Raw genomic sequence first — 22,982 nt, forward strand, 5'->3', positions numbered from 1 at the left:
GCAGTTATATACCATGAATATCTGAGTGCATCTCTTTCTGTGACTGTGCATTACTGCCATCTAGACTGTCTAGGTAACCTCTCTTTCCCTACCTCCTTGTCTCCACTAAACAAGATGAGAATAATGAGCACTGAATTTGAGCACTGGATATCTGTTTATCATCTGAACTGTGATATTCCTTAAAACTGCTGCAGTAGCTGTGAATTCATTTTTAACAGGGACTTCCTGTGAAGATCTTGCAGCTTTGTACATTTATCTACAGCTTGCTCTGAGTTGCAAAACGGAAAACTGCTCACCAAATGAAACATCTACTAATGTGCTGAATTTTCTGAAGTGTGGCGTGTGTTTCCTTAAATATATTGCTCACACTGCCAGGAAAGACAGAACTAGACCTGAACATAGGTGTGTACAGGGATAGTTTTAAAGGGAGTTGGAAAAGATAGCTTGGCACTGACTAACACAGGATGGAGTTGGTGAGAGTTGTGAAGAATGGCTGCTGCTACTTCAGTTAGTTCCCACTGAGGGCTTATGGGGAAGTTGGGCGTGCACTATGTGGTCCTAAAAAAATTGAATTTCTGCTTTTGACAGAGCATCATTTACCATTGCAGGGTAAATCTTTTTTTGCCTCATGTTCACTCATGATTGGTGAAGTGAGTGAGCAGAGTGCATTCCAGCATTTGTCCCATGTTTTGTGTGTGTAGCTGATGGAGATTTTGTCTCTTGAAATTAAGTATTTGAGAACAGAAGAGCAGCTGTACTGCAGTTGTGGCAAAAGTCTATTTTACTTGTCCTGGGTCTGACTTTGACTTGTTGCAGATACCAGAAGCGTATAAGAGCAGGGCAATGACAGTATGCTGTCGTATGTTCTGCCAGTTTCTATTCATCTTCATGTTGCAGTTTTCCTGTGCCAGAAGTGTTAACTCTGTTTTTAATAGCTTTTCATGAAATTTCTGCATAGATGTATTTTTAAACTTGCTCAAATTTGCCATGCCTACATCTACAACATAATTGAGAAATTAAATGTAATTTTTTAATGGATTGTGTAAATCTCCCATTTGTGGTTTTTATTCCATTCCCACACCTTCAATCTAACAATTTTATTTAATGCCTCTGAATTTGCCTGTTACTGTCAGCAGTTGTTTTCACTTTATTAATACTCATGACTTTAGGGATTTTTTGCACTTTTCTTCCCTCTAAGCTAAGAAGTCCTAATATGGAGTTGTTCTTGTTGCCATTCTGTGCCTCAAAACTCTGCTACTGTTCTCTGTGTCATTTCTGTGGTTTTTCCTATATTTGGGTGAGAAATGAGAGGACTGAATGGCAGTCAGTATTAAAAATGCAGGAGCATTATGGACTTACAAATAACAAAGTGATGACATGGATGTGTCTCTTCTGTATTCTTTTCTGATCACTCCAATATACACAGTATTTTCAGTTTGAGGTTTTGGGGCAGGGTTTTTTTATCTTTTTAAGATGGTTTCTGAACACTGAATTGATGTTTTATGTAACTGTTTATTGCAAGTCCAGTATTTCCCTCCTAACCAGACAAACTCAGGTTTTTTGTGTACATTAAATTAGTATTGTTCGACCCTATATGCAGCCATTTATGTAGATTAAATTTCACGGTAGTTTTATTGTGCTGGTAAAAGTATTCATTATGATTAATTATTGTGAATGCTATTCTTTGCAGTTATCCTTTGTTCTTTACACTTAAATAAGTTCTTACCAACATTTAACTTTACATCACTATTAATTCCCTTGTTAGATCTCTTATCAAGAGTGCTGAGCAGTAGTTTTTAATACAGGTGATTCTGGGATTCTCAGTGACGAGAACTCTTTTCTCTCTTTTATATCTTTTGACTTACTTATTTATCCATGTGAAGACTTTCCCTTGTTAGGCTGTGGTAACTCTAGTTTCCTTCAGAGAGTTCAACTTCGAGGTGATACATCTTGTTGAAATTATATTTTAAGTCAAAGATGACTTTTACATGGATCTTTATTCATCTACAGTTAAGGACTCCTTGAAGAACTCCACTAGATAAGGGAAGCCTTACTTTTCTCTGTGTAAACTGTTCTTACTTTTTGTTGGTGTGTAACATTTTTCATGTTTGCTAATTCCAGGCTTTAGCTTTTCAGCCTGTACAGCTCCTACCAACATGCTCTGTGCTGATGTTAGACTTTATAGGTTGTTTATTGGATACAAAAAGTTATGTTTTGCTTTGAGGTTATCCCTAAAAGTGCAGCTTCAACCCAGTAGCTCTGTGCCTGCAAAGGTTTGCAAGATTTAACTGTCTTGCATGACTAACTTTGAAAAAAGTCTGGATTCTGGTAGGAATAAATTTGTTATTGTGGTTGTTTTTGATTATGTGCTGGTTTTGATAATGTGCTTTTTTGACATCTGTGTAATTTTTCCCTGTAGCTCAGTTGAAGCTGTTTACACTTCTGTTTTGATTTGCATATTACAATTTGAAGGAAAATGTTTCCAGTGGATCAAATTCTTAGACCAAATACACATTTTCTAAAATGTTAAAAGAAAAAATTCTTTTTAAAGTGAAGAATTTTTTCTTTTAACATGTTAAATCATGTAGTAGTTATACAGATAAGAAATTCTTTCTTTCCTAGGGGTCTCAATTGCTGACAATTCTCTTACTAATACTTTCTTTAGAGCCATGAAATTTAGAACAATGTTAGACTCTCTCTTGGTATGTTTTACTAATGAAATGCAGAAGTTGATAAATGTTCAAGTCCTCACTTCATTTTGAGTCTACTTAATGCTAATTAAAAAGAATCATGACAAATGGAGGATTAGTTCTTATGCCAGATTGGGGATTACTAGTCTTTAAAAGAAATACCTTAGAAAGGTTCACTCTTTAATAAATTTGTACATACTGAAGTAGCTTACTCCATATGATACTGATTCTTTAAGTATTTCTTTAAGATGCATATATCTTTCCATAAAGAATTATGGATTTACAGAATTAGCCAATAACTATTCTAGTGTTTTGCTTTAAACTCTGGAAAATTGAGGGGGAAATCTGTGTCATAGTATCTGCGCGGTCAAATTCTGCAGATCTTGTTACAGCACTGGAGGTTTTGCCTTCTCCTTTTTACTTAAGGTGGAAGGAGAAAGAAGATTGAGTTAATTTGAGTTAATTAGTTGAGACTTATTCTAAGAGGTCTTACTGTTGTGATGTGAAGAACTGAAATGGACCACTTGAACGCTATTTTAAAAATTTTTATCAATGTAATTGTTTGTGACTATTTTAGTAGGCTTCTTAGACTTCAAAATAATTTCAGGTCCCTGAATTTAAAAAATAATTTCTCAAGAATATTCTTGGTGGACTTGAAATTAATGATTGAACAAATTTGTACTCTCCATTTTGCAGTTTTTAGTATCTTGCAATAGGTCCCCTAAAAATAAGTTTGTGTTTTGAGATGTGAGGTTTTTGGTAAAGAGGGCCTTTAACACAGTAGAATATGAAATTGCCTGGTTTTCTTTTATCAGCTGGTTGGAAGGCAGGTAATAAATAGGAAATAAGGTATAAATGCTAGGTAAAGCTTCTGAAGAATTGGTATGAGTCTGGCTTTACTTAACAAATAAGTATTTTTGTATGCTAAAGTGGTTATTAGTGTTGGCAGTGGTTCTGTGCAGTAAAGCATTTTGTTTAATTTTTATGGGAATGAATAAAAATTGATGCTGTGAGTGTAAATTGCCATTACTTATGCAGTTGTCCTCAGGATTCTCAGGAAACTGTGTGAGCTCCAGCTCACAGAGCAACACTTAAACTGACTCACACAGTGAGCTCAGGAGCAATATAAATGAGAACAAGAATTAGAAGTTTACAGCACACAAACTGTGGTCCATGTTTTGTTTGTAATGCAGGCCTTTTTGTATATATTTTTCTAAATGTACTGACTGCTGGAATTATTGAATTTTATTTTTATTTAAAAACTGATAGACTTCGCGTTTGAAAGAAACTAGGAATAGGAACAGATAGAAGAGTAGTTTGTGAATACCATAAAAAGCAACAGTAGTTTGTTTTCATGTCTTCATTTTTTCACCTGTCATATCAATCCTGTGGATCGCTGAAAACCTCTTTGCATATCTCTTGGCTTTATGACTTTATTCATGTAATGGAAAAAGTTGGAATCTGCGTTAAAAAAAACTCTGCATCCTCACTGAATTCTTTCCAGTGCTTTTAAAAAGACTTTCAGATATTCTGTGCTACTGGACAATATTTTGTTCTTCCTCAGGATGTTAGCACTGTTTTGAGTGGCTGAGCCTCTCTTTTGTAAACTTGGAGTTCTGTGTAAATAAACTCATCTCCCAGCATTTTGAGGGTGAAGAGAATGCAGATTTCAAGCCCAGATGTTGCTATATTTTTGGTGATGAGGAAGGTCGACAACAAAGTTGTAAAAGTGTAATTTTGAATAAATTTCTTAGGATTTGATGCAGCAGGAAGATTCTGTCAGATGTGAATGTAACTAATTTAATTCCTAAGTGCTACCGCCAGAATATGTTAATTGTGTCTAATGCTTTTGTCCTTGTTATTTGATTGCATTAGATTACATGCTTGCTATAGGTAAACATCAGTTTATATTTGTGACTAGAAATAGTTGTAGCTTTTCATAAATTAATGTCTTGAGGCTCCTGTGATTTATGTTACTTGTGAGTGCTGTGGTTAAGAAATAAAGCAGCTATGGAAAAAATCTGTTTCCAGACTCTCTTGGAGGACTGACTTGGATGCAATTGAAGAAGTTGCATTAGAAACAGAGAGGAGGGTGACTTACGTAGACTGTTCCTGTTTGCCATTGCAAATTAAGTTTTCATATGCATTGATTGATTTTACATATTTAGTAGATTATTTTAGTTCTCAAGGGTTGACTTTAATCAGGCCCTTGATTTCTTTAAATTTTGAAAATAACTGAGTTGTTAATCCAAGAGCTACATTTAAAAAGCTACATTTATAAAGTCAATAGTCTGTTACCTGCAAAAACCCTTCTGTCTTCCTAGGCTGTAATTGCTTGATGCATTCCTTTGGCTGTGTACATTGTTATCCTCACTTCTCCTCTTTTCATGTTTCAGGCTCAGTGGGCTGTGTATAATGTCAGCTTTGGGTAGTGGGTTAACACTGCCCTGGTGTTCCCACCATAGAAGGGGGTGACCTGCTTTACAATTGCTTTGAGAACTCCATAAAATATGACAGCAAACAATGGTTTGGTTGAGGTTTTGTTGGTTGTTATTTTGTGGTGTTATTTTGTTTTGCTTGTTATAGCAGCATGATAAACGTGGGATTATTCTTTTTGAATTTAAAGAAAATAAGTTTAATTATGCTGTTATCTTTATTTGTAGAAAAGCAAAAATAAAATAGAGAGCGTGTTATTGTTACAGTAATAAATTTGTCAGCAGTTAAAATTTCCTGTTATGGCTTTTAGCCAGATGTCTCCCAGTAAAAATAGAATGATGTATGTAACTTCACAGGTTGCAGTTTGACAAAGAGGCAGTGGAAACCATACTAGTTGTGTTCTAATTTGGCCTCTGATTAGTCTTCTCTCTGTCTGTGTCTTACATTTAGTCAGAAGGGTGAAATGTTTTTTTCATCACTTGAGTTGTTTTCTCTGAATTTCCATTGAATACTTATCTGTGAGGGAGATAAAGGGAATGAATTAAAAGGAAATTAATTAAATGTTAAAAGCATTTTTAGCTTTTCTGTTTTGGTGCTTGAACTAATTTACCACTCTCTTGGAAGTAATTTATTTGCTCATAATGGATTAAAGGATAAAAAATTGTTTAGGAGAGTAGTTATGTTTAAAATGCTGTAAATATACAAGAATCTTGTAGGGTACATGTGACTGTGAACTTAGGGTACATCATGAAGAAAGTTATTTCAGAGCTATCTGAAATTCATTAAATTGTTCAATGTTTTGTTGAAGAGTTGTTCTATCAAGGCTTCTGAAAGATGATACCCAACTATATAAACTCTTTAGAAGATATGAAATAGAATGAGAGCTATGAAGGGGATAAACAGTGGGATTTAATTATCAGAGAAGTGTGCTTTATGTTTTTTGTCACTAATATTATCTCATGGAGAAGTGGCAAACAAGAGGGTGTGTGTGCATCTTGGTATCACGGACACCAGACTGTGTTGTCTCATGTCTGACCACAGTAGTTGTGGTCACCCAAGAGCACAGGGATTAGAGGCAAGGAAGGAGGCTGATGGCATTCCTTTTTTGAGTTATGTTTTGCTGGAATTGTGTTTTCCTTCCATTTGGTCAGATTTCTGATCTGATGACTTTCAGGCTGGCTGAGGTGTACTGTTTGCTCTCAGCTGGGAAGATTTCTTTGTTTTGAATCACACCTCAGGTGTATGTTGATATTCAGTTGGTTTGAGCATGGTCCTAGTAACATCAAGGTCACAGGTTCAATCTCTGTAAGGACCATTCTCTTAAGAGCTGAACTCAATAAGATCCTTGTGAGTCCTGAAAATTGTAACCAGCATCATTCAGAAGCCAGAATATTGGATTAAAGTACAGAATAATGAGCTATTGCAATCCTCTATATCTTTCCTCCTTCTGGTCTCTGACAACTTTCATGGACTTCAAAATTTAAATATATTAAAATTCTTATAACTCATTTTTATGTTGTTTAAGTTGAATTACATTTTCTATCCACCTCTCAAAGTACTGCTCATTTTTTGGCATTGAAATAGAGATTTTGTATTCCCTTTACATTGCAGAGCCTACTTTGTGCTCCAAGAATGATGAGAGACTTGTTTAGGGAATTGATGTGTATTTAGCATTAGTTAAAGGTGCCATTCAGCACTTCAACAAGAATATTTTATAGTGGCTGAAAGCCACACTTACACAGGGACAACCAAGATGCATCTGTGGCATTCTCTAAGACTCAGTCACCATTTCTTCTCTACAGTCCTAGATCTTGTGAATGACAAGGTGGGGGTAGTTGGAAAGGCTGAAGATTAGCATCCCCTGCTGTTTTGTAATTATCAGAATCTGGACAGTCATTTATTTGAATGAAATAATGCATACAGTTTGTGCCTCCAAAGAAAAGCATACATAATGTGATTGTAAGAAGAGGTTTTCAGTCTCTCAGTGGGATGTGATAGGGTATGTTTATAAACCTCAACCTAGCAGTGTCTCTGCAGTGGAATTCCACTGGTATTGAGATAATAATTTGCACAGTCAAATTACTTTCCTTACAAAAACCCAGGGAATTATGAGGCCTAATCCTTTATTAATGTCAACCCATAGGCAGCAAGAAAGCGTAAGATTGCCATTCGAAAAGCCCAGGGGAAAAATCTCGAGGCCATCCGAGAGCTGAATGAGTATCTGGAACAGTGAGTGTCTCTTACAAGAATACGGATTGTGTTTTGCTATTCTGATAAATCTTTTTAATTAAAGTGGAATTTGCATTTAATTTACGCTTTTGCTTCAGTGCTAGTCGTTTACAGAATCCCTTGCACATTCTTTCTTTTTTTCCTTTTTCCCTCTCTTGTATTCTCTATACAGATTTGTTGGTGACCAAGAAGCTTGGCATGAACTTGCAGAACTTTACATCAATGAACATGAGTAAGTTGTTTGCTAAGTCTGCATAAAAAATGTTAATTTGAAACCCACTCTGTGTAGGTCAAAAACCACAGTGATTTTTTTTAAGGACTAATGTTACAAAGTATGCTGTCTCATTTCCAATATACTAGGCCTCAACTGGAAATAATTACCAAGCTTATTTGGCTACCAAATACTTTAAAAAGGCATTTGTTTGTCAAACAAAAGGAGTTTACTTAATTACCTGTATGTTTCAGTAGTTCTTAAAAATCTGGTATTTAAAAGAAGTGGTTTGAGTGCAGCAGTGAACAGCACATTCTTCCCATCATTTTTTGTTCATGTTATGTATTGTACTTGTTAGAGATGTTAAATTCTCTACTTCTAAAATCAGTTGATCACAGCAACCGATATTCCCATTTTCTTTTAGCCTACCTCTCCCAGAACTTTTAGTAACCTTTTAAAAAAAGCCCACAAAGCAAAACATGGATCCAGAGTTGGAGGCATCTGGTCGCCTGGGTACAAAACCCAATGCGATCAAGAATGCAGAATGTTGTAGTAACTTGCTTATTGGATATTTAATGTTTTTGTTAGCTTTTTTTATTGCTGTAGTGACAGGAGGAAATCCCAGTGTGAGAGGATTAGCTCCAAAGCCTTAGTGCAAGTTTTCTAATATAACAGCATTAATTCAAACCTCTGCCAAAAGGCGTATCTTTTTTTCCCCTCTTTCTTTGGTTCTTCAGGCCAGCCTGAATTATATCACATTGTTTCCTTCTTTCCTTTTAAGAGGGTAGTAAAAGAATCAAATTGTCAAGGAAGAAATAGCCATTCTCACCATGAAGAAAAAATTGTTCCCCAATCACCTCTCCTTGCACCCCATTGTCAAAGAAAATAGTTATTAAACTCTTTTAAATGATGACTTCAGGAATAAACTAGAATTTTGATACCCACACTTCCATTTGTTTAGGGAAATCTACCAGTCACTTTTCCAAGAAAATAGCTATTTAAAAAAAATTGGCTGGAAAGATATTTAAGCTTGTCAAATCTGTCAGTACGAAAGTGAATAATAGAGTGGTTCAAACATACGTATTCCATTATTGGGTTGGGTTTTTTTGCTATAATCTTTATTATGAAATTGTGCAATAAAACCCGAGAAAGAAATTGCTTTTGCTTGTATTTGTTTTGGTCTGTAATTCCAATAAAAAGCAATATGTAGAACTTCAGTTCATGGAAAGAAGTCATTGTCCTCACTATACTTTCATAAGTATCATTATTATTATTTTGATAATAGGGAAAAATCAGGCTCTCGGCTAAAAGCAACTAAAAGTTAAGTTTTAAAAAAGTAGGCACTTCATCAGTTTGTATGTTTTATCAGGGTCACAGGGCTTGTGAAATCACCATGCTCTCATTTTTGTTCATAAACACACCTATTTTGTTCATAAACCTTGTAGATGTACAAGGTTTACACAGTCCTCAGGTCTACCTTGTTCTGCAATGAGGAGTCTGGCTGCTGCTTTTGGAGAATGAGGTGGCTGCCTTTTTATCTCCAGATTAATAAATTATACAGATACATGACAATCTTAGCATGCACTGGAGAAAACCACAGCATATTTATTTTAAGATACAAGATTTTACAGATAATATGGCTTAATATGGTCTCATAATTGTTAAATTGCTTTTACTGCAATATTAAATATCTACCCACACTGTAATTATAAACCTTGTATCTCTGAATTTTGGAATCCTGTGACATAAACTTTGCAATAATGCTATCACATATCACTAAATGATGCAAATTCTGCAGATAGTTCTTATTTGAAAGATTACAAAGCTAAGATTCTGTTCAATAAACCTGCATTTTGAGCTTGACTTCTTAATACTTTCTGAAAGTTTTCACTAAGAAGCTCAAGGACTAGCCTTCTCAAATGATAAGGATTTGCCCATTTGGAGAGGTCTGATACTATTTTCATACATAGATTTGGGCTGTTTGAATTTTAGAACTGTTCTTCGTATGTTGGTTTTTCTGTCTCAGTTCTGTGTGTGGTTGACTGTTGACAGATAAAGGTAATTGACAGTGTAAATGCTGTGATCAGTAGCTGCATTTATGACTCCTCAGGTGGTTGAATTTTCTTAGGAAAAAAAGGAATTATTTTGTAGTTTCAGTTCAGTGTTTTACAGTACCTAATACCTGTTTGTACTCATCACTCCTGCTGATAAGAAATGGCACTTACTAATAAGAGATTAGTATATTAAATGCTTTTCATGAGCTGTTCCAGTTATACCTAGACCATTAGATTTTGTGTATTTTCCCCCTGTCTATGATATAAAAAAAAGTAACTTGGTTCTAAACTTTATTTTAAAATGAAGCATTTTAATTAATTGTGAATCATGTGATTTTATGAGGGGAAAAGTAAGCTTGTATTGTGCTGTAAAAAAACTGAAGCAAAGATCTGTGTACTTGTTTCTCATTTTATCACTGTTTTTTGTATTCCACAGCTATGCAAAGGCAGCCTTCTGCTTAGAGGAGCTTATGATGACTAATCCACACAACCACTTATATTGTCAACAATATGCTGAAGTAGGTATTTCAGAAAAATCAGTTACTTCTGATTACATTTTCTGGTTTTATGTTAGAGAAGTGGTGAAAATGGTTTCTTTAATTTTTCCCTAGGAGATTTTAAGAGTTCACAAAGAATGCTAACATCTCACAGAACTGAACATGTTCTGAAAACTGTGTTTTCATACTCAGTGACTCAGTCACAGTGTGACTAAGCTAAATATAACAGGGGAGGAATTATTCAAGATAAAAGCTAATTTTAAATGAACTCTTCTTATTGAAGTTTTTATGCACTTTTCAAAATAAGTGCTTGAGAAGCTAAACTTTTCTACAACAATGCTGCCTAGGAGGTTATGATACATTGCCTGTTACTATGGACTCAGATCTTGGAATCCACATACTAAATTCTGCCTGAAGGAGCTCTGGTGGAAGAGAGGTAAAAGTTAGAGGTAAAGTTAGAAGTCTAAGCTCAAGGTTTTAGCCATTTCAATTTGTCTTTTTTTTCCAGATTATTTTTTCCCCTAAATTATACTGTTAACCGCTTAGAATAGGTTTAATTTGTTTAGTTAACGTGGGTTAAATTCAGTTGACATTAAAACTTGAAAGCCTAAGTAGCTTTCTCATAGAAAGACTTTGAAGCATATCTTCTGGTATTTATCCCTCTTTCTGTTGATCTAATATCTGGAAAAATGAATAGAAAAACAACGGAGTAATCCTCTAACCTTTGTGTGCTATTTTGAATACTTAATGAAAGGCATTGTGTTGTTTTGTGAACTGTTTTCATGCCTGCTGAAGGAAAATAGCGTCAGTATGGATTTCTAGTAGTCAGAATTTGGATTTAAAGTTTGTGCTACTTTTCATAAGAGACAGTCCCAAGCTTTCAAGTATTTATAGGTGAAAAATAATAACTTTTTAATCTTGTAGCAATGCATTAATGAAATTAATGCTGGGGTTTTTTCTCTTATAGTTAAATATTTTTAAATGTATACATTGTGAAGAGCTTGGATTTCTCCCAGGCCAGTATTTGGCTTTTGATAGAACTCACCTGATTTGAAATGTCATGTGAAACAAACTTGGAGTGAATTTTTGTAATATCATTGCTTCAAAGTGATTGCCTGAGGTATGAATGGCATGCAAGTTTCAGGCGTTTACCATTTTTACAGGTTAAATATACTCAGGGGGGGCTTGAAAACCTTGAGCTGTCAAGAAAGTATTTTGCACAAGCACTGAAGCTTAACAACAGAAATATGAGAGCTCTATTTGGACTTTACATGGTAAGCATAATTATGTATTTTCCATGTTATCATTCTGAATATGTTTATGCATGTATATTATCCTTTGCCATTTGCTGTTTTCCCCCTGATTTTTAACTTAATAGTTCAGATTATTAACAGCATTTTAAAATATGGGGTATTTTTCATACCTTTGGAGTATGGATTATTTTGTGCTAGTAACTACTCCTTGCTGAAGTGCTCTTAACCTTTAAGTCTTGCCTGTATTTTCAAAAGAATTATCGTTATTGGCACGGGAAGGTGACTTCTTGAAAAAGGATTTAAAGTCATGCATCTTCTCTAGAAGATGATGAATTGCTGAAAAACATCAGCACAGCAACAGTGGATTTATTTATATAAGTAAAAAACTTTGTTTGGTTCTTAAGTAATATTTTTTATTCTTTCAGGTGAGGGTGAGCATATTTTATGTAGAGTCTTATCTGCTTTTAAAGTGTGTTTTCTGATGCTACAGGGGAAAATGTCTTGTTTTTAATGGCAACTTGGACATACAAGTGATGTATTTTATATTGTCTCTGGTAAAAAAATTGAATGTGGAAAACTAATTCATAACTCTCACTTTAGGAGAAGGAAATTGGATTAGCTGATCATGTCCAGGTTTGGTTCTTAACTCAGTACAGAACTGAATTGAAGTCTAATGTAGTTTTAAATAGAGCAAACAATAGTTTAAAAAGTCTAGCTGATTCTTATCTGGATACTGTTTGCTGGTAACTTTTAATCTTTTTTTTTGTCTTTTTCCATTATCACTGTACATGGACTGTAAGGATGCTCAGTGTTCTCAGCTTATTTCATGCACATAAATTTTATAATTACACTGGGTTTTGTTTTTATTTTATTGTATTCCTAGTCTGCCAGTCATATTGCTTCCAATCCAAAAGCAAGTGCAAAAATGAAAAAGGATAATATGAAATATGCCAGCTGGGCAGCAAACCAAATAAACAGAGCATACCAGGTTAGTACTTCATTGCTTTATGATGCTCTTAACTTGCTCTATAGTTCTTTTCTGCACTTTTATCAGCTGCTTTTCAAGAGGTTAAATATGGCATGTAAATCAGCATAATCTGCTTGGGTTTTTTTACATTCTGCTTCTGTCTGATTTCCTGGAAACCTTCATTAATAAAAGGTTAACGTTTCCTGGAAACCTTTATTAATAATTTTACAGTTACTAATTGCTATCATTTGCTTAATGGCTTTAAACATATTTTTCCTACCAGCATTAACTGAATGTACATTTCTGTAATATTGACCTGCAAGACTTGGTTCTACAGCTATTTTGGTAAAACTTGGTATGTCTTAATTCTTAGAGTGACTTTGTTATCCACTTCTGTTTTACTAGAAAACAAAATTCTAGGATTTTTGTTTTCCTTGAGTTTACTCTAACCTTTCAAAATCATATTTAATTGCCTTAATATTTGTGACTGAAGTTGGTTTTGTGTAGTTTTGTAGAGAAATGCTCATTGAGTTGTGAAAATGTAGACTTTGTAGGCCATAATCAAAGCTTGCTGAAGTCATTGGGAGTCTTTCCAACTTTTCAAAAAGTTATGTGTAAACTTTTATATTTCCTGTTGTATTATAAGCCTCTATTTCTTTCTATGAGTGAAAACATGTTTTAGCTCATAGGCTCTGCTGTCTGTGTATCCCAAATATATTATGTCTATTTGATTCTCTTACAGATATTCTTAATGATCTGCCAATCAAAGTTTATATATAAGTAATCCTGGACATCAGCATCATGCTGTCCAATTCTTCCCACAACTTTTTTGTTGAGCAAATGTATTGATATTAAATGCAAAGACTTTGTATACATGTAGCTCTTCTTAATGCCTGCAATATTTCAGTACTGGAACCCAATATTAAATTTTTTTCTTCTTGCTACTATTTCACAGTTAATACTACCAAATGGCCCTTTTACAAGCAGCATCTATTTGGGAATTAAATTATATTTTCCTTTTACAGACAGTGCAGTTTTCTTAATACTTAACTGCATTTCAGTTCCTTGCCAAGCGTGCAGCTTCTTGTGGCTGATGTGTTTTTGATATATTCCAAGTTAGAGATATTTTCCGTTTCTCCTAATTGGCCCTGTAGCTTCTGACTGCACAGTGAAGAGCATTGTATCCCTGGGGACATAATGAAGCATTTTTTAATATGTGCCTAAAGTTTATTTCTCTTCTGCTCTTTAAATCGCTGTGCTTTTCAGTAATAAACCATTTACCTGCTCATGGTGGTAAGGTGTATATGAATTAACTACTTGGTCTGATGTTTCATAAATCAGCGTCTTTTGACTTGAAGTAAGCCTGACATTCCTGTAAGCACAGTGCAGATGGAAAATTCGAGTATTGCAGGACTAAAACCCAAAAAACAACAACAAAAATGCCCCACAAAAACAACAAAACAATCCAAAGAAAAAAAACAAAAACCCTAACACAAATCCAACAAAACAACCAACCGCTTACAAAACCGTTCAAGAATGGAATACACCACGGATTCATAATTGGCAGAGCAAAACAGGTTTTAAAAGATGTGTGAATTTTTAGTGAAAACCAGTATTCCATGCTTTACATCTTAGTAAAATCAACTGCTTAGAGTGGGTTTGCATATGTTTTAAGTAAATATTATGACAGGAGTTCAAAGTACTGGTAGAGACTTGTTAGTACTTTTGGGAGATAGTCCCTTTCAGGGTGCATCAGGGTGGAAATTTAAAACCAGTGAGGGCCGTGGAATGGCCTAGAAGACCTGGAAATAGGCATCTCCTGGTTATAAATATAATGGATGTTTAATTATGACAGTTTCTAGTTAACTGATTCCCATCCAGATAAGCACACGTGTTTGTTTTTGGGGTTTTTTTCCTTCTTTTCTGTCCTCGTGGCTTTCTGTTAACATCATAATGTCTCTAATAAAACACGAATTTATTGGGAGAGCTGTGGTGCTGGGAGCATTTTTAAGTGCAGGGGGTTTAGGGATTTTGGGGGGGATTGTTGGTTTGTTTGTTTTTTTGGGGTGGTTTTTTTTTTGGTTTTGTTTTGTTTTGTTTTAAGTTTCTATTACTGTTTTTGTGGAGTTCTTTTGGATCCTACATTAAGCATTTTTGGTTGTAGCTTACCAGAACAGGCCGTGGCCATGTTAACACAGCTAATGTACATACATTCATGCATATATACACACACACGTGTGTGTATATATATATATATGTGTGTGTGTGTATGTGTATATATATATATGTATGTACACATACATATATAGCCTCCTTTTCTGCTCTTTTTAGCTGTTTGGGATATAAAGTGAAGAACACTGTGTGTGATGAGAATCTTAGGGGATATTCAGCTCTCGAGAAAATGAAAGTGCTGAAGCTCAAGCCAGGATTTGGCAAATAAATGGGGTGAATACCCCCATTCCCCTTCCCAGAAGAACCACCCAGAAGAAGCTCCAGTGAGCACAACTGGGCAGGACATCCCCAGGCCAACCTCCCTGGGTTGTTACAGCACTGCAGAAGCCTTTGGCTACTCCAGTCTCTGTGCCAGAGACTCAGAGCATCCAGCAGCTACAGCCAGGGCTGTTAGGTGATGCAGTAGGTGGCAGTTACCCTATGAGTCAGTGCTGATTTGTTGCTCCCTTGGTGAACTGAGCAGTTGGAAATTGTCACCATTTGGACCTGAGGATGAAACCTTGGTCACTTGTGCCAGGGGAAGCTCTTACAGTGTTCCTGCCTTAGTGGGAGGGTACATCTAGACAGGTTTTAAGCTGGATATTTATATGATCTCTATAAATCCCCCCACTTTCCTTGCATTATCCACCTGTAAAGTGCAGTAAGAGCCTTAACAGCCTGTTGGGTTTGACATTGACTTGTTTTATTGGTTGGACATTCTCGTACTGCTAAATGACATTTTTCTGGTGGCCATGTTCTAGAGAGCAAGATGAATTTAGAATCCTGATTTGGATGTCTATACAAATTATATGAATTTGTGACTTTAAATTCCAAATTATTTATGCAGAAAGTTAGTTTTGAGCAATTGACTTGCAGTGAGATCTTTCCCCATTTCCAGTTTAGATTCGAAATTGAATTACCAGCAGTTTGCTCAGTAATTTTGGAGAACTGCCTTTTTTTTTTTTTCAAATGACTGGCTATAGTTGCTTTCTAATTATTTAATTATTTAAAATTTTATTTTGTATGCAATTTACTTGAAATATTTTTGCTGGTCCCCTTCTTTCAATTTATTCTGTCATTCAAGCACTATACTTTGGCACTTGATTTTTGTTTTTCTTGTGCATTCCTCTAGGAAATCAGAGGAACTTCTTAGTTTGTTGTCATTTAATGAAAGCAGTGTTTGAGTATAGAAAGAAAACCTTACTTCCCCAATGTTGGTTAGACTGTGCAGCACTGTCCTTATGGGAAAACATGGTGATAAAGAATAGTTAAAAATTTGTCTGAAATGCACAGATATTTGACACTTCAGCTAGTTAATATACTTTTTTTGATGTTAAATATGTAACCATCCATGCTGATTAGTACTTCTCATCTGTGTCTAATCTAGGAGAAATGTAAACTTCTTCAGGAAGACCAAAAGGTTTTGTAACTAGGGCTGCTGTATGGAGCTGGAATTCTTGGCTGCTAACACATCCTCTGAAAAAAAAGTCATTACGCTCCAGGCTTCTTAAATTTAATTGACAGGGTGGAAAAAAGACCCAAATAAAATTTAATTTTAATCTTTTATTTCAGAAGCTAGTGAAGTACTTCTTATTCAAAGAATTTGTTTTAAGTTTATTGTTATTATAAGCTTACTTTTGCCTTACGACTGGGAAACTGGATCATTCCATATGTGCAGACCTTGTGAAGAACTTCTGTCTGTCCTAACTGAGGACATGACTCACAGTTACTTTAACACCAAAACAAAGTAAGGCTACCTGGTGCTCTTCAATTAGGTAATTGGTTTAGCATGTCCTGTGGTAGAAGCATTTCAGCAGAGGCAGGCAAGTTTGATTAATGCTCACAAAAATCTTTAATGTGATCCTACTCACAGTAATTTTCCAGATACATGCTTCTTGGGTACATTGCTAAACTCTTCTGTGTTAGCAATCTACATGTTATTTATGGCTGGAGAGAGGTGATTTTGTTACTGACCATTTGGGAAATAGAAAATTAAGTCATGATTTAAGAAATGGATTCCAGCTCAATCAGTGAAATTGCTGTGTAATGGCTGAATAGACAAAATAATTGTTCGTCAGGGCAAATTTGAAGTGATTGCATTTCCAAGTGTGCTTCTGGTTGTTATGACGTAGAGTTTGGTTTTATTTGTTCAGTTTAAACTACATGTCAGTATCATGAAGGCAACTGCTCTTGAAATTACCAAGTAGCATTTTTTTAAACCAATGTCATATGTCAATTTTGCTTCCAGTGTCCATGTAAAGAATAAGTAAAATATTTCTTTATTTTGAAGCTTTTCTCTGCATGCTTTCTGTATGTCTTGCCAAGTAGTTTTTGGCCACAGTATATTTAGGCTTCTGTGCTTTTTATTGAAATTTCTGAATGCTTTGAGTTTGAAATAATTTTTCACTTTAAATCTTTGACTTTTGTTTTTTAAACTTACTTATTGTTGTGAAAGGATTTGGAATTTCCAAGTGCCTGTTTAACGTGGACAAAGAGAGGATATTTTATTCAGTCAGATAAAAGCATAAGTTGCTGCTTTCACCTTGGAGTATCTTAAGAAATCTTGGATTTTCCTCTGAAGTTGACAATTGCATGTCACTTTGGAAACTGCACACCCTGAAGAATGGGTTTATATATGCTACTAGAATCAAAACCTGGTACACCAGTTAATGACCTCGAAATATAAAACATGAAAATGCAGTGTTTTCAGTACATCCCTAAGCTGTAAAGTGTTGTTACAGTAACAAAATTTCTCCTAACTTTGATTTGAGATAGCTTATTATTTACTGTGCCAAAAATGTTTTTTAAAAAAACTCAATGCTGATTGAGAATTGCAATGCTAGACTGTAGCCTAGGGGTCAATAGCAGGTTAACAGGTCCTGCAGCTTGTTGCTGGTGTGATATTACCTGAGTTTGATGACTTAATCTTTCTTAACAGGTCATGAAGAGTTTGCTAAATTAAGTTAATTATAAGGGAGAAGAGACACATTATAAATCAAGGACTAGCTATGCAAGACACCAGTGGTATTTGAAATAAAAAACTTCAAATTGAAAATTTATTGAGTGTTTAGCTGTTAACATTTAAGTGGAGGATCGGTTGTTTTACTAAAAGCAAGTTGTAGTTACTCTTTCTGTAATTTCTTTACTACCCCTCCCAGCCTGAAATTCAAAACTTTTTAGTGCAGGTGTATTAAAAATGGTTAGGAGTTTCATTTGACTAAAGACCAACCTGGTCAATGAAACTCCTTTCTTAGATATGGCTTATGAGTGATGGCAACTGTCAGTATCATTAGAAAAACCCTTTTGAATTCAACATGGGGTGGTCAGCATTTCCTGTCCTTCTACCCCTTCCTTTTTAAAGCCACTAGTAGTATTTGTTAAGCTGTATCTTTCTTTCTTATCAAGACAGACTTAATTTCAAATGTTCTCTGAAACTGGTGTTTTGATAGTCAAGTACAGTCAAGTACAATGTCATCCACCATGGTTACTCTGAACCATAAAATATGATTATATGTTGCCTGGATTATTTTATAGTAAATTTTGTTATGTAGATTTTTTTCTGTCTTACTTTAACAGAAAGTATTTTTTCTTCATAGAAGAAGGTGATATAGCTTGTATTCCAGTAAAAATTCTGAGGTTTAGTTTTGTGCTTTTAAGTTTTTAGTAATTAGAGTTAATTATTGGTATTTGGTGTATAGAACTGTTATTTTCACAGGATTTAGACATAGAATTTCAGATAAATGACAAATAACAATCCTTTCTTTCCTGTTTAGTTTGCAGGTCGCAGTAAGAAAGAAACTAAATACTCTTTGAAAGCAGTGGAAGATATGTTTGAGACTCTGCAAATCACTCAGTCTTAGCTTGGCACAGAGATCTAATATGAAATTTTCCAATACCACATTCAACCTGTAATGACCTGTGGGTTATGTTACTCTAGTGCTGTTAAAAGTTAATTTTGTATTGATTACATGCTATATAAAATAACATTTTATGAAAAGTAAAATGCCTATTTATTGCTGCTATAAGAAATGTGATGAATACCCACTGAAATGAATAACTTATCCACATAAACAACACAAAGAAATGACGGGCTGCACATCAGTATCCTCAGATTTTTGTATGTACAGTACCTGCTTCTAAGCCATAATTTGTAGAAATAAACTTGTTAAATGATTAAGAAAATACAGTGACTTAAATTTATTTATATAGATTAATAACATATGCTAAATATTTTTCTTATTTGCACATTTAAGAGTAAAAACATGCTACCATGGTACACTTTCTGAAAAATACATCAAGGAATGATTATGAGTACACATTATTAGAGAAGAAAGTTTGTTAAGGGTTTTCTTAATGAGTTCATATCTAGTACTGTAGAAATGGAGTAAACTTACTCATGGACTTTGCTTCAGAAGTGCTGTTGTACTGACTTAAGGGCAAAGACATTCTTCTCTGTGGCTTTGTGGGGAAATGCTTCCATGTCCATGTACTTCTCTGATCGATGTATGCGTATTTCCCTTTCTTTTCTTCCTTCTCTGTCTCCTTTCCTGTACATGTGTTCCACATGGTGAATTTCATGTGGGGCTCTCTGCTGCTTTCTGCTGTTCTGTGTCCCTGGTGTGGGCACCCCTGCTGTGCTGCTGTGGCTTCTCCACATGGAGCAGGGGGTACTGCACTGAAGGGGTGACATGAGAGCTTGTTCAGCTGCCTCGCACTTACTGAGAGATAGTGTTTGTTACACCATCAGCATGAAGCATCGAGCACACTGTAAAACTCTGTTCTCTCTGTCTTCAGGCACTTCTTTATTTACTCAGACAATGAGTCAAACACCCTTATTCAAGCATTTTGCACCTCTCATCATTCTGGATGTTGTTCACATGTGCACTGTGGCAATTCAGTTCCACAGCCATCATTTCATTTACTGCAGCTTCAGTAAGATTGCATAACAGCATCAGCGTACACTTGGCAAATTCTAGTACCAGTATTGCAATGTTGTTTTCATGGCAGCTACAACCATCCAAGATGATTAGACTTTCAGATTTTATACTGCCTAATCTATATAGATGGATAAGTGAAAGGCTGTGTATTAAACCCTATGATCCTGGACTTGATGTAATAAAACACAGCTGAGTTCCTTCTTAAAAAAAAAACAGCAACAAAAAATTCCTTCAAAGGAATTCCTTCTTGTAAATTTGTATAAGTGAGCTGTTTTTTGCATGAGACTGGGCCTTCAAGAAGCATGTAGGATCTGACCCTTATCTGTGAAGTAGGTTGGAGTGTGACAGAATGGATGCCATGACATGAGAATTAATTGTATATGGAATCATAAAATAGCTTAATTCACTGCTGTTGAAATACAAAACTGCAGATACTGCATAGTGTTCTATTAAATCATCCAATTCTAGCTTGGGGAAATAGTGCACATCCTTTTATAATAATAATAATTCACAAACTGACCTCCGAACAGTATGTGTGGCTAGATTATATATGCTTTGGGTGGAAAACATCATAGTGAAAACATATCATGCTTGGTCCTGTGTATTTCTCTTGTAGTCTTTGATTGTATGAGTGTGCCATCTAGAGTTTTAAGCCCTCATTAATATTTTTTTCTGTTGTGCCTACACCTCGTGTAACTTGGTTGCATTTTAAAATTTAAAATTATGGGAAGTTGTACTGAAGATTAAAATTACTTAGTGTATAACATTTTACCTCCAAGCTATTAAAAACCAGCAGTGCAGTATTTTTGTGTAGCAGGCACCTCCTGCTGAAATATGCTGTATATAAAGCTTTGTTCAGAGGCAGCTTTTAATACAGCAATGTCAGACTTGGGTATTTAGTATATCAGTTTCTCTGTGAGGAAATTCGTTCTGTTTCTTGTTTTCAGTTACTTGATGACAATTTTCATGTCATCTGGCTGCTTAGCACCTTCTCATTTTCATTACTGTTTAGCATCTCTTTGAAATGACTATTTAGCACTCTGATTTGTGCTTGTATTTTGGCAAGATTTCCACATAGTAGAGCTTACAAGTCAACCTTGCAAATATTTCTGATAAGTTTGTGTTTACTTCAAAGGTTAAATAAATTACTCCAATGAAGATGCATGGACAGTCTTCGACAGAACTGTTGAATTGCAGCAATGGAAATTGAGAGTATTTTTCATATTGAAATTTAAAAATAAAGTTTAAAAATCCTCTGCAGGGGAAGTAACTGCTTGAAATGCCCTGCACTCTCACCAAGAAAGGGCTTGCTGAGAAGAGAAGTTGTCATATAATATGATCTTTGAAAAAGTAATTTTCCAGTTCTAGTAAATGATTTTGTAATGTTACGGATGCTGTCTTGCATTAAAGAATAGGTTTTCAGAGAATGGGTTACTTAATTAACAAATGAACTTCATTAAGTTCTGTATTGTGCTCTGACAGTGACAAATGCTTCACAAAAATATTATCAAGCATTCAGTCTCTTTCCAAAATAAAAAGCCATGTTTTCATATTGTTTCAGTTGACAGCAAAAGCTTGGGACCTTTGCAATGCCAGGCTGAGTAACAATGGCTCTGTCTTTATTTTCTCAACCATACTTTGGTAATAGCCTTCAGAGGGAGAGCTCAGTGTTACCTGATGAGGTAAAAGTCATTGAAGAGCCAGCAAAACCTCCAGTTCTGCCTTTGTGATACAAGTTATTGATAACTTCTTCAAAACCTTTTGTCCAAATGTTATACAATTCATATTATGTAGTTGCAAAAAGCACATCTTGTTTAGAATATATCCCTTAATCTCTTCAGTTCAGTGCCCAGAATGTCTTGCAGTTGCTATTGGAAACTGTTATTAGTCAACGGAGCACTTCCTCTTGGCAGTGCTGTATTTGTAATGGCATCCATGTTTGCTAGTCACTGCATTTACAGTGGAACTTGTATTTCAGCCAGCTTTAGAAGGGAGGGGAAAAGGAAAGCAAATTAAACTTGACTTACTGGCATGAATTTGTTAGCTTCTTGTTACTTGCACTCTCATCTTCCAAGAACACCAACTGTAGCTGCAGTCAGGTTTGCAATAATAACTCTTGTAATTTAAGAGCTTCTATATATTCAGCTCTAAATTCAAAACTCTATTATAATCTAAACCATAGAGATTCCAGTGAAACAGTGCTATGTGATGTGCATATACCTCTGTGCAAGAAAGGAATACACCCACCCTCCTTCAAGTTGGTGTCAGAGTAGAGAAGCATTAGTACAGTTTTTGACTGTGGTTTTGTCTATAAAATTAATGCGGCTTAGTATTTCTCCAAATATTGCTCAGGACTTGTTCAGTGTATGAATAGAATGTCAGGACTATTGCTTAACTGTAGCAAGTAGTCCACTGTACTACTGTCTGCAGTAGTACAACAGACTACTTGAGTCTACCCAGAGAGTAGTTATCAGGAGTAAATGGGTCTGCCTCTTTCGAATATACTGAAAATAAACCCCCATCAACAAAACCCAACCCCTGCCCCCAAAAAGCAGAAAAAAACACCAACCCCCCACCAAAACAACAAAAACCCAAACAGCCAAAAAAAAAGAAAAACCAAAAAGCTGAACCAAACAAACAGAACAAACCCACCACACAAAAAACCCAGAAAAAAAACACCAAAGACAAAAAGAAGTCAACCCCACCAACATCACCTGGTAAAGTTGTTTTTCAGCTGCTGGATGTGAAATGAAAAACCTTTATCAGTGCATTTCATAGGTGAATTTATTTTCCCTTGTGATGAGGAAGTCCCCTGGACTAAGCAGTGCAATCCTTTCAATGCTTATCAGGAAGGAAGGCTGGAGAAGCACACAGGCCTGTTCAACCCAGTGCCATAGTAGGGTTTCCACTGGCATGTTGCTAAGAACGTGCCATTCATCTGCACTCAGGATCCCAGAGCTGAGCAGTCATGGTGAAAAGGACTAAATGAGCCTGGCCTGGCACAGCCCAGGGCCATGTGCTCACAGACCCAGCACAGCACCTGAGCTCTGCCTAGCTGCCCCTAAGGCTGCACTTTTACATGAGTCCCTGAGTCTCCCCATAGGATCTTGCTTCTACTAAGGACTGTTCTGTCCTCTGCTTTACTTTTCTCCCCTTGGCATCTCCAAGCTGGAGAATCTTGCAGAAGATCCGTTTTTGATTTGGGACTGGCGTAGAGGTGAGGGTACAGATGAATCTGTTGCTGGCGTGATCCTGGCTCTGTGAAGGTTTTGCACACTATTGGCTTCAGTGCACTGAGTGACCAGTGTACCCCTAAAGGTTGGTGTGTAAGCTTTTGCTTTGGACTGAGTCTGCTCAAACCCTTTGTGGGTGCCTGACAAAGAGTACCTGAGGACGTGATCTGTGCTGAATGACCTGGAAGTGGGGAGATCTGTTATGGTGACATGGCAACTGCAGTGTGGGTCTCACAGTCACTGGGCCTTTTTGTGTGTGTGTGT

The 22,982-nt window shown here is 35.7% G+C and overlaps 1 protein-coding gene across 1 annotated transcript in view; it reads left to right on the forward strand.

The window, feature by feature from the left end:
• Positions 1 to 18,725, forward strand: part of EMC2 (ER membrane protein complex subunit 2) — a 36,004-nt gene extending 17,279 nt beyond the window's left edge. The window contains exons 6-11 of the mRNA XM_030971156.1: positions 7,270 to 7,355; positions 7,528 to 7,587; positions 10,057 to 10,138; positions 11,281 to 11,391; positions 12,254 to 12,358; positions 18,322 to 18,725. Coding sequence (XP_030827016.1) covers positions 7,270 to 7,355; positions 7,528 to 7,587; positions 10,057 to 10,138; positions 11,281 to 11,391; positions 12,254 to 12,358; positions 18,322 to 18,408 — 531 coding nt within the window. The 3' untranslated portion in view covers positions 18,409 to 18,725. The remainder of the gene's footprint in view (positions 1 to 7,269; positions 7,356 to 7,527; positions 7,588 to 10,056; positions 10,139 to 11,280; positions 11,392 to 12,253; positions 12,359 to 18,321) is intronic.
• Positions 18,726 to 22,982: the final 4,257 nt, after the last annotated feature.

The sequence above is a fragment of the Camarhynchus parvulus genome, chromosome 2 (genome assembly GCF_901933205.1).
Source record: "Camarhynchus parvulus chromosome 2, STF_HiC, whole genome shotgun sequence".
NCBI lineage: Eukaryota > Metazoa > Chordata > Aves > Passeriformes > Thraupidae > Camarhynchus > Camarhynchus parvulus.